Source organism: Phycodurus eques, chromosome 10 (assembly GCF_024500275.1).
Source record: "Phycodurus eques isolate BA_2022a chromosome 10, UOR_Pequ_1.1, whole genome shotgun sequence".
Lineage (NCBI taxonomy): Eukaryota > Metazoa > Chordata > Actinopteri > Syngnathiformes > Syngnathidae > Phycodurus > Phycodurus eques.
The window spans coordinates 3,348,925-3,368,168 of NC_084534.1; the positions used below are offsets into that span (position 1 = coordinate 3,348,925).

General features: G+C 42.8%; 1 protein-coding gene across 3 annotated transcripts in view; it reads left to right on the forward strand.

The window, feature by feature from the left end:
* Positions 1 to 19,244, forward strand: part of slc41a1 (solute carrier family 41 member 1) — a 64,741-nt gene that overhangs the window by 37,430 nt on the left and 8,067 nt on the right. For all 3 annotated transcript variants that reach the window (XM_061687429.1, XM_061687428.1, XM_061687430.1), the window contains 3 exons: positions 3,897 to 3,968; positions 16,280 to 16,424; positions 17,347 to 17,493. In XM_061687429.1, the coding sequence (XP_061543413.1) occupies positions 3,897 to 3,968; positions 16,280 to 16,424; positions 17,347 to 17,493 (364 nt within the window). The remainder of the gene's footprint in view (positions 1 to 3,896; positions 3,969 to 16,279; positions 16,425 to 17,346; positions 17,494 to 19,244) is intronic.

Sequence of the window (19,244 nt, forward strand, 5' to 3'; positions counted from 1 at the left end):
AAGTAAGCCAATGTTTCTAGCTGCTATGGTAAAGCTATTAATCAAACATTTGCCCAGGAAAATAAATGTGAACGTGTGCAAGTAGGATAAATATAATATAATGCATATTTACAGCTGTTGTTTACGGTCAGGCTTGAAGTTCAAACCATAATCAGCTTCCTTATGCAAAACAAAAACCAAGAAGACAGAAAAATAACAAAAACTACATGACATCAGGTGCATGAAATCTAAATCCGAATATTACTTTGCTCTTGGTTTTGCCCGAAACCTGTTATCATTGCCCAAAGGTGTAAGCATAAAATGATCTACCATCAGTCCTCACAAACTGGGCCAGAGCATGTCTTGAGTGATTACTGTCAGCTCTTTATTGGTTGGCTCTAGCTGGAACATGTTACTTTCCATGTCGCTGCTAATTAGGAGATTAAAGTTTCCTCGATGCGCTTATCATGTTAAAACATAATATAGCCCTTAGTGGGTGTCAGCCGGCTGAGTTTTCATTTCTTTTGCATGTTTCCTTTTCCTTCCTCTTTACTGATCTTCATCTGATCTGATATAGAGACTAATATTGCATTAAATTCCTTTCTAATTGTTTCAATGAAACAATACAGTATATACTGTATATTTTTATATATCTTCATTCTATCTCGACCTGTCCTGTATGATCTACAGTGATGTGGATTTTGGAGAGCATCTGTGACTCAATTTGCATTTTGTGATGGAAAAAACTCAAAAAGATTATTCATTAAGCTTTATTAAATAGAATAGTCAATCTGATGTGAATCCATGAATCGGAAAACAATATAACGGTACAAAATAAAATGTTCTGTCTGTCTCTTCGTATTTAAAGTTCTTTGGAAGTCTATGATGCTCTCGATGTCGATATACTGTATGACTATTTGTTTTCAACCCCACATAAACTTTCTTATCAACATGCATGGAGGTTTGCTCTCTTTGAACAGCCGTATGACGTTACAACAGGAGGCTTCTATCCACATCCGTGTTTACATGGCCCTGATAGCCTTGCATGCTCAGATACTTTTTCTACAAGTTAAACTCACATACAGTTTGACACACAGGGAGACATTGGGATGTCACTGAGGCCTTTCAGAGTTCTATCAAGTAGGTATTTAGTGTTTAGTAGGTATAGTATTTGTCAATTGTCTGAAAAATAATTTTAGATATTTTAACCTTCAGATTTCTTTCTCTCAAATCCTGGAAATGCATGCTGAGTTTGTTAAAGTCCAGTTGCAGTTTTAGTAGCATGTATTCACTTTAATTTAACAGCAGCATTGGGATGCATTTTCTTCTTTGACATAACACGAGGACTGTTCCTTTCAAGCTGCTCCTATTAAAAAAAGCTAACACACATTTTCTTCTTTTCTACTCCTGTCTGTTGCCATAGTGGTGCGATGGTTAGTACTGTCACCTCACAGCAGGAAAGTTTTGGGTTCAAACCTGCCCGCTGGGGCCTTTCAGACTGGAGTTTACATGTTCTCGATATGCCTGCATGGGTTCTCTCTCGTTCTCCCACAGACCAAAAACATGCAAGTTTTTACAGGTTGGTCAAACTCTAAAATAGCCGTATGCTATAAATATGTGTCTCTCTATGTCCGTTTGCCCAGTGACAAATGATGATCTAGATGAATGAACAATATCTAATCCAGTTTCTCAAATGCTCAGCTACTTTTGTCTGTCAGATTGCATATCAAAGTGTGGCTCATGTGGTATGGCACATATAGACAAAAAACAAAACAAAACATTCAGTAATTCACATTCACACCTATCAACAGTTCCATCAACACAGAAAATGAGCCAATCTTTTTCTTATTCGTTTTTAAAATGTTTCCTGTGAACATGGAATCGTTTCAACAAATGTCTGTGCCCACACTGACATATTATATATGCCAGCCTTGAAGTGGCACTGTAACCCTTCCATAGGAAGTCACCAAAAAGCCTGTGCAATGCAAACATACTCCCAACAATGGTGGCCAATGCAAAGCGGGCAATAAAGGAGACATTATGTGGACTGACAACGAGGTAGAATTTCCACTTTGGAACGAAAGCCAAGCTTAAAGCCAAGGTAAAGAACATCCAACACGCTGATCCACAATTATTGTTTTATTGTTGGCGATGTTCGTGCATTGTCATGTGATACTGGGACAACCGTGTCGTTGTTTCACGAAAGATGGACATGTGTTGCACACATGGAAACAGGAGGACATTCTTTTAAGAGCAATCCACCTGGTTTGAGAAATTATTGTTTTCGGGCTCACAAAACATGGATTAAATTTTGAAACAACAAAAAAAAACAACCTTTGAATCTACAGTACACTGAATAAAGCCTGCAATTAACAAACGGGCAAGTTGTTGCAGTGTGATGGAACCGGATTAACCAAAACTACAACCACAATTCCAATGAAGTTGGGACGTTGTGTTAAACATAAATAAAAACAGAATACAATGATTTGGAAATCATGTTCACCCTATATTTAATTGAACACACAACAGAGACAAGATATTTAATTTTCAAACTGATAAACTTTATTGTTTTTTGCAAATAATCATTAACTTAGAATTTTATGGCTGCAAAACGTTCCAAAAAAGCTGGGAAAGGGTCATGTTTACCACTGTGATACATCATCTTTTCTTTTAACAACATTCAATAAACGTTTGGGAACTGAGGACACTAATTGTTGAAGCTTTGTAGGTGGAATTATTTCCCATTCTTGCTTGATGTACAGTTCCAACTGTTCAACAGGCCGGGGTCTCCTCTGTTGTGCCTTCAAGCTTTGGAATAGCTGCCCCCTCCACATATGACAATCTAACAGGATGTCTCCATTCAAATTCCATTTAGTAATGCATTACTGAACAGCCCAGCAATAATCCAGTCTGACAAGTATGTTTTATCCCTGTTTAGTTTTGCGTTTTGTTCCGTTGAATGAATCATTACGATAAAGACAGGTAACTTGTTAATTGATTGTGAGGTGTAAATGCAAGACAAAAGGGGGACTACTTTAAACATGGTGTTAATTAAGATTTCTATTTGATTGTGGTGATATTAAAAATGTGATCTTTTGATGCAAGGTTTTATGACCTCTGGAAGACTACCTGGTTCCATTAGTAATATAGAAAAAAAAATGTTTAAATACATTTTAATATTTTTAAACAGCTACGATTTAGTGTGATTGTTTGTATCCGCTCATATCTTTTGCATAAACGTTAGAGAGATCAATTTGCATAATAAGCGCAGTCTGCCTTTTTTTAAAAAGCTGACTGTTATGGAATCAGATCTCAAACAGCACAAACCATCAACTAGGTTGTGCCACAGAGTTAGTTTCCTTGCTTTGTATTTTTAATTCATTTATCAAGTGTATAAAGCAGGAAAGAACCAATCCTTTGTTTTCTGATGGATTACACAACAGTTTAAAGGTCAGAGCAGTGATGTCAGAGAGACAGATGGAAGTGCAAGATTGGGGTAAACTTGTAAAAACTGGGTGACCCACCGGGCTCACCAAATCCAGCAGATGGGCCTGCAATGAAAAATCCTGACTGCCTCTGGCAGTTAGGCTTTACACAGAGGACTACTGTTACCACTGACCACAACCCTTTGATGCTTGAGAACGTCTGCGCGTGTACGTGTATGCGTGTGTGTGTGTGTGTGTGTGTGTGTCTGTGTGTGCGTGTGCGTGCGTGTGTGTGTGCGCGTGTGTGTGTGTTTGGTGAAAGAGCGGAGATGAGATAAGTGGAGTCGGCCTGGGTAGGGATCAGAGATCAGAGCATCTTTGTTTAGAAAACTGATCACTTGTTGTTCTGATGGGGCCAAGAAGCAACACCATGCACAAACACATTCACATGCAAGTGATAACTAATTTGCTGTGTTGTGCTTTGTCTTTCAGGCTAATATTGGTCTGATGGACACAACCAAGGACATGTGGAACATGATCATGGGGAACTTGGCTCTCATCCAGGTATAGAAAACATCAATAGGTGCACACTTCAATTAAGCAGTGATGGTTTGGGGGCAGTAGGGGTCAATGCCCCCCTAACACTGTGACTGGACCCCTCTGTGTCCCCCCTTCATACGGTTACTAAAAAGTACTCTAGTAAGACAGCAGCATTGGCAGCTCATCCACACTAACTACTGTATGCACTTGCCGTACAGTAAAAACGAGCAAGGAGCCACTACACAGACCACAACCTACACTTACAGTACAACAGCACAACAAAAATGAAAACCAACAGGTGAGTAAAACACACAGACAATTATTATGATGGGAAAACACAAAAAAACTTCTAACATTACGATTGACGCATAAAAACTTTCAACATTACGACTTTACGCATAATTACCATGTGTAGAACATGTCGCTAGGCTGCGTCCACTTCTCCCGGCGCTGCAGTTCGTACTGTAAATATTAAAATTGTGATATTGCACCAACGGAAAAGGCGGAACTAATGTGTTTCGCTCAAGTTCAATATTCTAGTAGAATCTTGAGTGTGTTTTGTTGAAAACCCCAGCACAAAGTTACCATCCACCTGGCAAGAGGCAATCAGAACCAATAAACAATTACAGTATTACAAGATATAAAGGAAATACTTGTGGCCAAAAATGGTTGTTAGCCAACTTCATGAATTATAATAGTAGACTGTCAGACCAGGCATTAATGTCAGCTGGAGTTAATTGCATGTTTCTAGCTATCAATAATTAACCTCTTCTACAACACAAAACCAAGCAAGCCCAAAACAGTAGCCCATTATAATAAATGTTCTTTACTGTATATAGACCTACTATGTTGCTGAAAAGTATATATTCCTCTCTACTGCTCTTTGTTGCCTTTAAAAATATGAATATGTGCTAATTTGCAGTCTTATGCTACGTTCACACCGGACGTGAAAGTTCACTTCGCCTCGCGTCCACCGCTTGAGTTTGATCACAGGAGTCATTGAATGCTCATTTGCTTCATTTCCGTCACAAACGCTGAAGAGGAGTGACTTCTCCTCCAGGAGACAAAGACAACATTTCCTCCTGCCATACGTGAGCAACAATGGAGCAGCAATGGAGCAGCAATTTCACCTGTATTGTGGCTCTGTACTTGTTGTGGAACTCCAAATGTCGTCGGAATGCCAAACGCCGTCGTTCATGTCTCCACAACACCATCCAGAGGTGCACGCACCTTGGTGAATTTCACCGCCTTCTTCAGGACCTGCTTCTGGATGACTGCCGCTTCCAGTGATACATGAAGCTGACCTGTCCCCAGTTTAACGACGGTACCACTCGGTCCCAGGATTTGCTTACAAACTTCTAAACTACAGCTACCTGTCCATTTGTCTCCGGTGAGTGGCTGTTTTGTGTCATTATTAATTGGTGCGTCACAAGGAATTAATATTCACTTTATCTACTAAGTGACAATTGACAGGTTTACTACAGCACTTAATAAAAGTATCAAAATGATGTTGAAATAACTACCTCATGCTGTCTAATTGTAAAAAGGAATGGATTGATGAAAGGAATGGCATGAATGGAGTTCGGATCAATCAGATTGTCTGCTCTATTAACAGTCGTACACATCTACAGTATGTACTGTGCACAACTTTAACATTATATAAGGTTACTGGAATGTATGCTGTTTATTATTTTGGAAATCAGCTATATATCCATATCAATAAAATAGTACAACCACCAGCAACGCGTTTTATGTATTTGTTTGATGTACTGTATTCGATATATGTTCATGATGTAGTTATTTCCACATCATTTTGACTCTATAACAAAGACAGCCATTTGATTTTTTTCCCTGAATCCTGACTGTCTGACATGAAATTAGAATCACCTGTTCCTGTTTTAGCTCAATTGGGATTAACGAAATTATTTCTATTTGCTAAATGCCAGAATAATGAGGATATGATGTTATTTTTTTAGGTAAATATATATCATACACAATACAGTCATGGTCCCTGCCAGTTTTTAGCCATGACTGTATATTATTATTATTATTATTATTATTATTATTACATGTTATGTATGTAGACTAGTACAGCATCTTCAATATAGTGCTGGTAAATTTAACGTTTTATATGTTGCAGATGGTGGCGGCACGGTGGACAACTGGTTAGAGCGTCAGCCTCACAGTTCTGAGGAGCGGGGTTCAATCCCCGGCCCCGCCTGTGTGGAGTTTGCATGTTCTCCCCGTGCCTGTTTGGGTTTCCTCCGGGCACTCCGGTTTCCTCCCACATCCCAAAAACATGCATGGTAGGTCAATTGAGAACTCTAAATTGCCCATTGGTGTGAATGTGAGTGCGAATGGTTGTTAGTTTGTATGTGCCCTGCGATTGGCTGGCAACCAGTTCAGGGTGTACCCCGCCTCCTGCCCGATGATAGCTGGGATAGGCTCCAGCACGCCCGCGACCCTAGTGAGGAGAAGCGGCTCAGAAAATGGATGGATGGATGTTGCAGATGCTTTTGCCGTGTTGGGGTCTCTACGGTCTCCATGATTATCCCTGATGTGGCAACACCGATTTGGAACTCACTCGTGGATGAGTTCATAACTGTGCTCACGCCAGAGGAGTGGAGGAAAATTGCTGAGATGTTTGAGAAGCGGTGGGACTTTCCTCTCTGCTGTGGAGCACTGGATGGGAAGCCCCTGCCAACTCCGGATCCCAGTTCTACAATTTACAGTACATCAACAATTCATATGCATATCATAATGAATATTGTGTCTGCTTTTTTATTTTATCCAAGATGTATTGAATTTTATTGATTGTATTATATCGTAGGGCAATAAAGCATCACTTTTGGAATAACAACACTGTAAAATGTATGGACTGCATTTAGCAGGTAATCAAACAAAAAAAATACTTTGTACACGCTAGAAAAACACTGAAATAAACCCTACACAGACGTGACATCATGACATAAGGTAATGCACATAAGGTAGTTTTATGTAGATAATAACTGTATTTTTGTCTGAAAAATGTAAAACAGTGGCCGACTCGTTAGCACGTCTGCCTCACAGTTCTGGGGACCTGGGTTCACATCTGGCCTCGCCTGTGTGGAGTTTGCATGTTCTCCCTGTGCCTGCGTGGGTTTTCTCCGGGTACTCCGGTTTCCTCCCACATCCCAAAAGCATGGATGGTAGGTTAATTGAGGACTCTAAATTGCCCTTAGGCGTGAATGTGAGTGCGAATGGTTGTTTGTTTATATGTACCCTGCGATTGGCTAGCGACCAGTTCAGGGCGTACTCCGCCTCTCGCCCAGGGTCAGCTGGGATAGACGCCGGACACCCGCGACCCTAGTGATGATAAGCGATGTAGAAAATGGATGGATGGATATATTACTTCCGCTCTAGTGGCAATCATTTCAAAGAAGGAATCATGCTTGTCATGAACAGCATACTGTATTCTTGCAGAGGAGTGGGGGCTGGAGTGGAGCAATGCTTGTATGCTCCTCAAGGAGATTAAGAAGATGCTCCTCAGTTCCTCCACTCCATTTACATTTTCTCTTTCTTGTATGAAATGGAAACAACATTTTGTGATACAAAGCAGTTTATCCATCCAATTTCTTTTCCGCTTATCCTCACGCGGGTCGTGGGCGTGCTGAAGCCTATCGCAGCTATCTTCGGGCGTGAGGCGGGATACACCCTGAACGGGTCGCCAGCCAATCGCAGGGCACAAAGCAGTTTATAAAGTTTATATTTGTTAATTTTATCATTAATGCATTTTATTTTCGGCACCTTTCCTGTCACTTAAGGTCACCTTACACATGTAATTAGGTGACCAGTGGTTGTGCTAAAACTTAGGCCAATGCTATCTTGGTTCACAGTTCGACAGCTGTAAACAAGTAAATTAATACACTTAGCAGGTATGCCAACTTCCTTGCTCACAACTTTCCAATCCTGCTTCTTTCTTGTTCAGTCCAGGTACTGATAACTGATAGAGTGTCGTACTGATAACATGTCGTGTCATACAGCTGAGTGTGCCCACAGACTGCAACAATGACCTTTTCCTCCATTTTCTCTACTCAACAACAGTGTACAGGATACTGTGTGACATAGTCCATTGTCGACACTGATTGGCTGTCACGATGCGAAAGTCGCTTGAAGTTCAAATCTCCCAACTCGAGCGAACGGGCAAAGGAGGTGAATTTTTGCATTCCATGCCCACTCGCGCCGCGTCAAACGCGTTATATGCATTGACCGGCACGGCTATTCACGCTAACTGCATTGACTTTATATGTAATCACTGCTCGTGAAACGTCCAAAACGCGTCCGGTGTTAATCAGAATCAGCTTTATTGGCCAAGTATATAACAAGACACACAAGGAATGTGTCTCTAGTAGTTGGAGCCACTCTAGTATGACAACAAACAACCACTATGACAATATACATGTGCGACATGAAAAATGGAGAGTATGGAGAGTCATTACGCAATGAAAGTGTACCACAAGTGTGATGCTGATATAATAGCATTGTGCAAATGATGCAGTCCTCAAGCAATTTAGAGCAATATAAAGTGATTACTAGTATATGGTATAGTCACGATTGTGCAAATGGTGCAGAGAGTTCTCAAACACATAAGTCCCAACAGAGCATGTTGGCAGCATGTTACAATTGGCAGCATGTTACAAAGAAATTGTAAGTCAACTGAAGTTGATGGCAAAAGGCAAGAAGCTGTTGGAATGCCTGCTGGTTTTAGTTTGCATTGTTTGATAGTGCCTACCTGAGGGAAGGAGCTGGAATAGGTGGTGACCATGATGTGGAGGGTCCAAGAGGATTTTGCATGCCTTTGTCTGAGTCCTGGCAGTGTGCAAGTCCTCAAGAGTGGGTAGTTGGGGTCTGATAATTTTTTTGGGCAGCCTTGACTGTCTGTTGCAGTCTGATTTTGTCCTTCTTTGTGGCAACACCAAACCAGACGCTGATGGATGAACACATAACCAATTCAATGACTGCTGTGTAGAACTGCTTCAACAGCTCCTGTGGCAGGCCATGCTTCCTCAGAAGGCACAGGAATTACATGCTATATAGTTGATGTTTGTCTCCCTCTTCAGGTCCTGAGAGACTGTCATTCCCAGAAACTTGAAGGTCTCGACAGTTGACACAGGGCAGTTGGATAATATGAGTGGCAGCGGTGGCAAAGGATGATTCCTGAAGTCCACAATCATCTCTACCATCTTGAACATGTTCAGCTCCAGGTTGTGTTGGCCACACCGAAGCTCCAGCCGGTACACCTCCTGTCCATATGCAGACTCGTCACCAGTCTTTGATGAGGCCGATGACTGTGGTGTCGTCTGCAAACTTCAGGTGTTTGAATGTCGGGTGCGTTGAGGTGTAGTCGTTCGTGTAGAGAGAGAAGAGTGGCGGAGAGAGGACACATCCTTGGAGGGCGCCGGTGCTGTTTGTGCATGTAGATGAGGTGGTGTCCCCCAGCCTCGCTTGCTGTGTCCTGCCCATCAGAAAGCTGTAAATCCACAGGCAGATGGCAGGCGAGACACTGAGCTGAAGAAGCTTGGAGGACAGTCGTTTGGGGATGATGGTGTTGAACGCAGAGCTGAAGTCAATGAACAGGATCCTCATGTATGTCCCTGCGCCTCCGAGTTGTGATGGTGGTCGTCGGTGGTGCAACTGGATGGGTGAGGGTTGTGACAGTGTCCTTTTCAAATCTGCAGTAGAAGGTACTCAAGTCATCAGCGAATCCTTTGTTGTTCTCTGCTTGGGGGGGGTGATCGCTTGTACAGTTGCTGGTTCGCGATTGTAATCCACGCAAGACTGACTTAGAGTCTTTCGCAGCCTATCAGTTTCTCAGCTTTTCTGCATAGGTTCTTTTTGCAATGCTGATTTATTTTGTCAGCTGATTTCTGGCCTGATTGTACAGGGCTCAGTCCCCACTCCAATAGGCGTCCTCTGTAGCATGGCAGAATTGGCAAAGTTTGGCATTGAGCCACGGCTTATTGTTATTGAACGTGCAAAATGTCTTAGTTGGTACACACACGTGTTCACAGAAGCTGATGTAGGATGTAACCGTGTCCATACAGTGGATACGGAAAATATTCAGACCCCCTTAAATTTTTCGCTGTTTCTTATATTGCAGCCATTTGCTAAAATCATTTAAGTTTGTTTTTTTCCTTATAAATGTACACACAGCACCCCATATTGACAGAACAAAATTGAATTGCTGAAATGTTTGCAGATTTATTGAAAAAGAAAAACTAAAATATCACACAACCATAAGTATTCAGACCCTTTGCTGTGACACTCATATATTTAACTCGGTACTGTCCATTTCTTCTGATCATCCTTGAGATGGTTCTACTCCTTCATTGGGGTCCAGCTGTGTTTGATTATACTGATTGGACTTGATTAGGAAAGCCACACCCCTGTCTATATAAGACCTTACAGCTCACACTGCATCTCAGAGCAAATGAGAATCATGAGGGCAAACAAACTGCCTGAAGAGCTCAGAGACAGAATTGTGGCAAGGCACAGATCTGGCCAAGGTTACAAAAAAAAAAAGTCTGCTGCACTAAAGGTTCCTAAGAGCACAGTGGCCTCCATAATACTTATATGGAAGACGTTTGGGTTGACCAGGACCCTTCCTAGAGCAGGCCATCCGGCCAAACTGAGCAATCGGGTGAGAAGAGCCTTGGTGAGAGAGGTAAAGAAGAACCCAAACATCACTGTGGCTGAGCCCCAGAGATGAAGTCGGGAGATGGGAGAAAGTTCTCGAAAGTCAACCATCACTGCAGCCCTCCACCAGTTGGGGCTTTATGGCAGTGGCCCGATAGACACCTCTCCTCAGTGCAAGACACATGAAAGCCCGCATGGAGTTTACTAAAAAAAAAAAAAAAAAAAAAAACCTGAAGGACTCCAAGATGGTAAGAAATAAGATTTTCTGGTCTAATGAGACCAAGATAGAACTTTTTGGCCTTAATTCTAAGCGGTATGTGTGGAGAAAACCAGTTACTGCTTATCACCTGTCCAATACAGTCCCAACAGTGAAGCATGGTGGTGGCAGCATCATGCTGTGTGTGTGTTTTTCAGCTGCAGGGACAGGACAACATGGGTGCAATCGAAGAAAGATGAATATGGCCAAGCACAGGAATATCCTGGACGAAAACCTTCTCCAGAGTGCTCAGGATCTCAGACTGGGTCGCAGGTTCACCTTCCAACAAGACAATAACCCTAAGCACACAGCTAATATAACAAAGGAATGTCTTCAGAAGAACTTAGTGACTGCTCTTGAATGGTCCTGCCAGAGCCCTGACTTAAACCCAATTGAGCATCTCTGGAGAGACCTGAAAATGGCTGTCCACCAATGTTCACCATCCAACCTGACAGAACTGGAGAGGATCTGGAAGGAGGAATGGCAGAGGATCCCCAAATCCAGGTCATTCCCAAAAAGACTCATTAGCTCAAAAGGGTGCTTTTACTAAATACTGAGCAGAGGGTCTGAATACTTATGGCTGTGTGATATTTCATTTTTTTTCTTTTTTAATAAATCTGCAAAAAGTTCAACAATTCCGTTTTTTTCTGTCAATATAGGGTGCTGTGTGTACATTAATGAGGAAAAATTTAACTTAAATGACTTTAGCAAATAGCTGCAATATAACAAAGAGTGAAAAATTTAAGGGGTTTTAATACTTTCCGTACCCACTGTATATTCATCCAGACTGCTAGTTGAAGCTTCAAAGACAATCCAATCTGTAGAGTCTACACAGTCTTGGAAGTTCCATCTTAGCTTCATTAGTCCACTTCTTCACTGTTTTCGCCACAGGCTTTCCCCATTTACGTTTGTGCCTGTATCTTGGTATTAAGTGAATTAAACAGTGATCAGACGAGCCCAAAACTGCACGGGGAATAGCACGGTACGAGTCCTTTAGCGTGGTATAGCGGTGGTCTAGAATGTTGTTTTCCCTGGTTTTACAGCCAATGTGCCGCTTGTATTTACTGAGATTGTGGTTGAGTTTGTCATGGGTGTGTGTTCCGGTTTTTGTCTTCCCCCTGTTTCACACACACCTGCTCCTGAGAGCATCTTCACCACCTGTGCCTCGTTCACCCTAATTACCCCTTGTATTTAACCTCGTGTCACATTCTCTCTCGTCGCCAGTTCGTTGTACCTTGTCGTCGCGTTCCAGCATTCCTTGTTTCCACGTCACAGACTCACAGTAAGATTAGACCCTGTTCCGATTATCGACCTCACCTTTTGCCTTTTGGATACTGTTGCCTTTTTTGGATTGCCTGCCTGTGTACCGACCTATCGCCCGTATATTAAACCTCTCTTTTTGGAAACTGTCCATTTGTTTTGGAGTTGTGCATTTTTGGGTCCTATTCTCTGTTCCGTTCATGACAGAACGAACTGGCCATAACATGGACCCAGCAGACTCAGACCCGGTGCGCAAAGCCCTTCAAGCGCAGGGTCAACGCCGCTCGAAACAGGATGAGCAGCTTGCTGCCCTCCACCTTCATCTAGAGGGACTGTCAAGGCATCAGGACAATATGATGAGACAGGTGGCCTCGCAGTTTGAACTTCTTATGAAAATGATTCAAAAGAAGGAACTAGTTGGCACAACACCCGATACCGCCATGGTACCAACATTTCCATGTGAAGCAGTCACCATGCAGCCACCTCCGCTGCTGTCTGCCCACAGCTCTCTCGACCGGAGAGGTTCTCTGGAGATTCTGGGAACATTAAGCCGTTAATCACGCAGTGTGAACTCCATTTTGAGCTGCAGGCAGCTGCCTTCCCCACCGAGCGGGCAAAAATCGCTTTCGTCATTTCCCACCTGACTGGTCGTGCGGAGGCGTGGGCTACTGCTGAATGGAGTCCCAATTCCGCCGCGTGTCATTCATGGGCTTTTTTCGTAAAGACTATGGAGCAAATTTGTCAATTTTCCACACCAGATCTTGAGGCAGCTCGCTCCCTTGTCACCTTACAACAAGGCAAGCGCAGGGTGTCAGATTACGCGATTGAGTTTCGCATTCTAGCAGCTGAGAGTCAGTGGAATAATCGGGCGCTACTCTATACCTTTTTTCAAGGACTATCCCCCGCCGTCAAGGATAATTTAGTCCCGCTTAGACCTGCCGACTGACTTGGACACTCTCATCGCTCTCACCGTAAAAATCGACAAGAGGCTTTTGGATCGCGAGCTGGATGGAGATCGGCGGAGGGCTGTGTCACCTGCGCACTTGGAGGACGAGCCTCGGTGACCAGCCAAACCAAGGCAGATCCCGTTTCCGGTCTCAACCCACTGGCTAGCGTCCCCACGGATGAACCCATGCAACTGGGCAGGTTCCGTCTCTCCCCTGAGGAACGTCAATGCCGGCTGAGGAAAGGGCGGTGCTTCTACTGCGGGCAGTTGGGTCATTCCGTGAGCAACTGTCACGTCAAAGTTGCCGGTGCCGGTAGCAAGGGCACGGGAGAGGTGAGTCTGAATTTCATTAAGGCAGACCCTACACGGGTTCTTCCTAAAGTGACACTATGCTCTCCTGATCAAGAAATTCATACACCTGTTTTAATTGACTCTGGTTCTGACGCAAACTTACTTAACTCCCTCCTCGTTAGACGTATGCGCCTTAGAACCTTTCAAATAAAACGCCACCGCAACACCAATGCTGCAGACGGCAGTTTTATGGGCAAGATAATTCACCGCACCCAAACACTCACATTGACATTTCCTGATTCCCACTCTGAACGCATTAGTTTTCATGTTTTTGACGACATGAATCATGACCTTATTTTGGGGAACCCATGGTTGAAATTACATAACCCCCACGTTGACAGGTCCTCTGGGCAGGTTATGTCATGGGGCAGCAATTGCGCCCGGAACTGTTTCAAGTCGCCATGTGATGTTCAGGGCTATGTTTCTAATGACAATCCACAGACCCCATCTGGGGATCCTGATTTATCTCAAGTGCCCACCTGTTACCAGGATATTAAAGTCCAAGTCCAAGGCCAAATCCCTTCCACCCCACAGACCTTATGACTGTGCTGTTGACTTGCTGCCTGGAACCACACCCCCACGAGGGAGGGGGGTGTCTCTTTCAGGGCCGGAACACAAGGCCATGAAGGAGTACGTGGACCATGAAGGAGTACGTGGAAGAATCACTGGCAGCCGGGATCATTCGCGCATCTTCATCCCCTGCGGGAGCAGGATTTTTCTTTGTGGACAAAAAGGACAAGACCCTCCGACCCTGTATCGATTTACCGGGGTTTCAACGAGATAACTGTAAAAAACAGGCACCCTCTTCCTCTCATCTCCACTGCCTTTGAGTTCCTGGAGAGAGCCAAGATTTTCACCAAACTGGACTTAAGAAATGCGTATCATCGAGTCAGGATTAGGGAGGGGGATGAATGGAAAACAGCATTCAAGACACCAACGGGACATTATGATTATTTGGTAACGCCTTTTGGACTTACTAACGCTCCAGCTGTTTTCCAAAACCTTGTCAATGATGTCCTGCGTGACATGATGAATGTTTATGTTTTTGTCTATTTGGACGACATTTTGATATTCTCCCCGGATGAGGAGACTCACATTATTCATGTCCGCTCTGTATTGCAGCGGTTACTGCAGAATCAACCATATGTCAAGGCTGAGAAATGTGAGTTCCACAAGGCGTCCGTTTCTTTTCTGGGTTTCGTCCTGGCTCAAGGTGAAGTCAAAATGGACCCTTGCAAAGTCGATGCCGTTATTAATTGGCCTACCCCCATGTCACGCAAAGATGTACAAAGGTTCTTAGGGTTCGCAAACTTCTCCAGAAAATTCATCAGAAATTTCAGTTCTATAGCCTCTCCTTTGTATGATCTTACCTCGCCACGCAGACCTTTTGTATGGATCCCGCTTTGTCAGGCAGCTTTTCATTTAACCTCGTGTCACATTCTCTCTCGTCGCCAGTTCGTTGTACCTTGTCGTCGCGTTCCAGCATTCCTTGTTTCCACGTCACAGACTCACAGTAAGATTAGACCCTGTTCCGATTATCGACCTCGCCTTTTGCCTCATGTTTTTGGATACTGTTGCCTTTTTTGGATTGCCTGCCTGTGTACCGACCTATGCCCGTATATTAAACCTCTCTTTTTTTAAACTGTCCATTTGTTTTGGAGTCGTGCATTTTTGGGTCCTATCCTCTGTTCCGTTCATGACAGAGTTTTGCTTTGGTAAAGTCCCCAAGAATAATGAGCTGTGAATCTGGGTGCCTTTTTTCAAGTTCGTTTATTTGGTTGGTCAGCGTTTGCAATACGGTGTTCGTGTTAGTCTAGGGGGGTGTAAACACCAAAGAGTATGAATAAGGCAAACTCACGCAGTGAGTAGAATGACTTACAGTTAAAAAACAGTGACTCCCAAGTCCGGGCTGCAGTGTGTGCTGAGCTCCATGATGTCAGTGCACGCTTTCTTGTTCATGTAAAAGCATATTCCGTCACCTTTCGTTTTCCCCGATAGCTACGTGTCGCGGTCCGCTCAGTGTACTTGGAAACCGGACAGCAGCACGGCGCCGTTGGGGATGCGTTCACAAAGTCAAGTCTCCGTAAAGCAGAGGGCGGCAGAACGTGCAAAGTCTTTCCTTTTCTTTATGAGATGAAGCCTGTCTATTTTGTTGGGTCGAGAGCATAGATTTGCGAGGTGAATCGACGGTAGCGTTTGGAGTAGGCTCCCGAAGTCTTCCCTGGTGTAGGTAAAAAAAAAAAAGTCAGAATAAGGGACAATACTAGAGCGCTTGTCACTGAGGCAACCACTCTTGTAGGCCCCTTAATTGGTCAAAAGTTACCATAAACATACTCCTAAACCTTATGGACAGCATGTCCAGAAGTGTTGAAGCTGCTATAAATGCAGAGGGTGGACCAATGTCATATTGAACCCTATGGATTGGGAATTGGATTTCACTTAAATTCATATGCAAATCAAGGCAAGTGAGCAAATACAATGCAGTAGTGTCTGTCTACTTGTGCCCTGACCAACAGCATGTTAGACCCGTGGTCTAGCTTATGGCAAGATTTAGATATGTGCTGAGCAGGTGTAAGTTCAGACGGACTTGTCACTCCATCGGGCGAATCTCCAAGGGCACACCTTAGCTGCGCCGGAATGCCCATCTTGGACCAGATGGTCTGCCAAATTGGCAGACACACGCAGTGAGCATTGCTCTTGGACAAGAATCAGAATCCGCCAGCATTTGTGTTGCCACCACAGATACACTGACTACGAAAATAGAGCCCATGGAGTCCAACAGTCTCAAAACAATTATCTGTAGCTACAGTATGTTAAACATTTTGATGTTTCCATGCATGTGTTCAGGTCCAAGCCACAGTTGTAGGGTTCCTGGCCTCCATTGCTGCTGTTATCTTCGGTTGGATTCCAGAGGGGCACTTCAGACTGGGCCATGCAGTGCTGCTTTGTGCCTCCAGTGTAGCCACTGCCTTTATTGCTTCTCTGCTACTAGGTACACAATTACCACCTCACACGATATCACGGATATTCAGTATAAACACTGACTCATCAGGTTTTATTGAACTCTTTCAGCATTACAAATAACATTTGGGTTAATGAGCCCTCATGAACATTAAATATACAGTCCCCTCCAAAAGCATTGGAACTGTGAGGCAGTTTCCTTTATTTTCGTAGTAGACTGAAAACATTTGGATTTCTGTTCATAAGATAAATATGAGACAAGAGGTCTACATATCATTTTTTTCCCCAGTTCTTTATATCTGGAGTGGATACACAACTTAGAAGATATCGCCTCATGTTTAAACCCACTCATTTTTCATTTGAGCAAACATATTGGACTATGTGACTGACAGGTTTGTTTTGTTGCCCAGGTGTGTCCTATTACATTGATTAATCAAACAATAAATAGCGATGAAGGTCCATACTCAGTTTCAGATGTTGATTTTGCCAGTCAAACGTATCGGAGGTATCAATATCTGGACTTAGACTTTCATTGTTTCTTCTTCTTAAGAGGATACTGAAAAGAGTGTCTCTCCCCAAAAACAAACAACAACTTAAAGAAGGTGCTGCAAAAGCCTGGAAAATAATATAATATCAATATCAATTATTTACTCAAATAATCTCTTTTAATTATGTCTCTTTCAAAACATTTGATCATCAAAAACAAATTCTGTTGCAAATACAGCTGTAATCTTCAAAGTCAGTTATCATTTGCCACTGTGAATACATGTAAATGAAAACTGAAAAGTTAATCACTTGTTTCATATTCATCTTTTGATGTCAAACCCAAATGTTTTCATTCTACAGCAAATATAAAGGCATTTGGCTTGCTGTTCAAATACTTTTGGAGGAAAGTTTTGATGATAAATCACAAGTGAAACTGACCGTAAATGTCTGCCTCCTTTGGCCCACAGGACTGATCATGATTGGTGTGATTATTGCGTCTAGGAAAGTTGGCATCAACCCAGATAATGTGGCCACACCTATTGCTGCTAGCCTAGGAGACCTTATCACCCTGTCTCTACTGGCCGGCATCTCAACAGGGCTGTACAAGGAACTCGGTAACAAAACCACATCTTTAAGATACTTGAGTAACAAGATTAAGACCTATATCATGGAATTTAGAGTCCATGGTCTGGCAGTCGAGTCATTTTTTCACTGTCATTCCAATATGACAGGGGTATGTATGACTGCATATATATGTACAGTTGTGCTCATAAGTTTACATACCCTGGCAGAATTTGTGAAATATTGTTTTTTTTTTAAAAAAGACTGATAGCTGAACAACAACCATCATTCATTTATTTATGGTTATGTTTTGTTTAATGATAATGGTTTTCTGAAATGCGTTTAATTAATCCCATTAAAATAAAATTAAATGTGGTCTGGTCCTTCATGTTTTCTTTAAAGAATTGTACCCATCTTACAAATTCTGCCTGGCTAATCAAACATATGAGCATGTGTGTTTTCTAATTTATTAAATAAAAGTAGGGCTGAGAATTTCAAAATAAGAGCAAGTAAATGAAAAAAGTAATATGTGTTCAAATAAAGTGCTTAACTTCAGCATAATTCTTTGGGGGAAAAGAAAAACGATAATACTTTGTTTTGATCATATGGGTAGAAGCAAAATCATGCATTGTAAAAATGCATTATACATAGGTAGAAGCGTTTTCCAGAATTTGGAGGTCAGCATTGGGGGTGTGTATTACATACATGGGTGCGCATTATACACGAGAAATTACGGTACCTTCATTTTATATCACAATACAAGACATTATTTTAGAAATCGTCAGCTTATGCTAACAGGTAATGGAAAACCCTATTGAGGGTCTAGCTAATATTAGCATTTTCTCACGGGAGGGATTTACCTTCAAATATTGAATATTTACACACAAGCGCCGTAGTAACACATACAGACAGTTAATATAACAATAATCCAAATATTCTTCTTAATCAGTGAAAAACGAGTTGAATAATGCAACTTTCTTCTACTCTTTTTTTAGCTTATAGTAAACGAATAGCTCCATGCGTGCACTGCACCACACTGCCCCTAAGAGGTCAAGTCGCGCATAGCAGGGACAGTAGATCGTCATTGACTGCATAAAAATACACTTTTTTTTGATAGACTATACAGCCATGATTATTCTTTTAAGTATTACTTAAAGTTTAGTTATCATAGTTAAATAACTACAAAGTTGTAAAATAAATGAATAATCAGGTTAATTAATCATGATTTCAATATCGATCAAAATAATCGTACATCCATCCAGCCATCCATTTTCTTCCGTTTATCCGAGGTCGTGTCGCGGGAGCAGTCGCTTTAACAGGGACGCCCAGACTTCCCTCTCCCCAGCCACTTCATCCAGCTCTTCCAGGGGGTTCCCGAGGCGTTCCGAGGCCAGCCGGGAGACATAGTCTCTCCCTCGTGTCCTGAGTCATCCCCAGGGTCTCCTCCCAGTGGGACTCACCAGGGAGGCGTCCGGGAGGCATCGTAATCAGATGCCCCAGCCACCTTATCTGGCTCCTCTCAATGTGGAGGAGCAGCGGCTCTACCCTGAGCCTCTCCCGGATGACCGAGCTTCTCACTCTATCTCTAAGGGAGAGCCCGGACACCCTGCAAAGGAAAATCATTTCGGCTGCTTGTATCTGGGATCTTGTTATTTCAGTCACGACTCACAGCTCGTGACCATAGGTGAGGGTAGGAACGTAGATCGACCGGTATATTAAAAGCTTCAGCTTGCAGACACTGAACCGATGCGCCTGTCGATCTCCCGTTCCCTCACTTGTGAACAAGACTCCAAAATCCTCCACT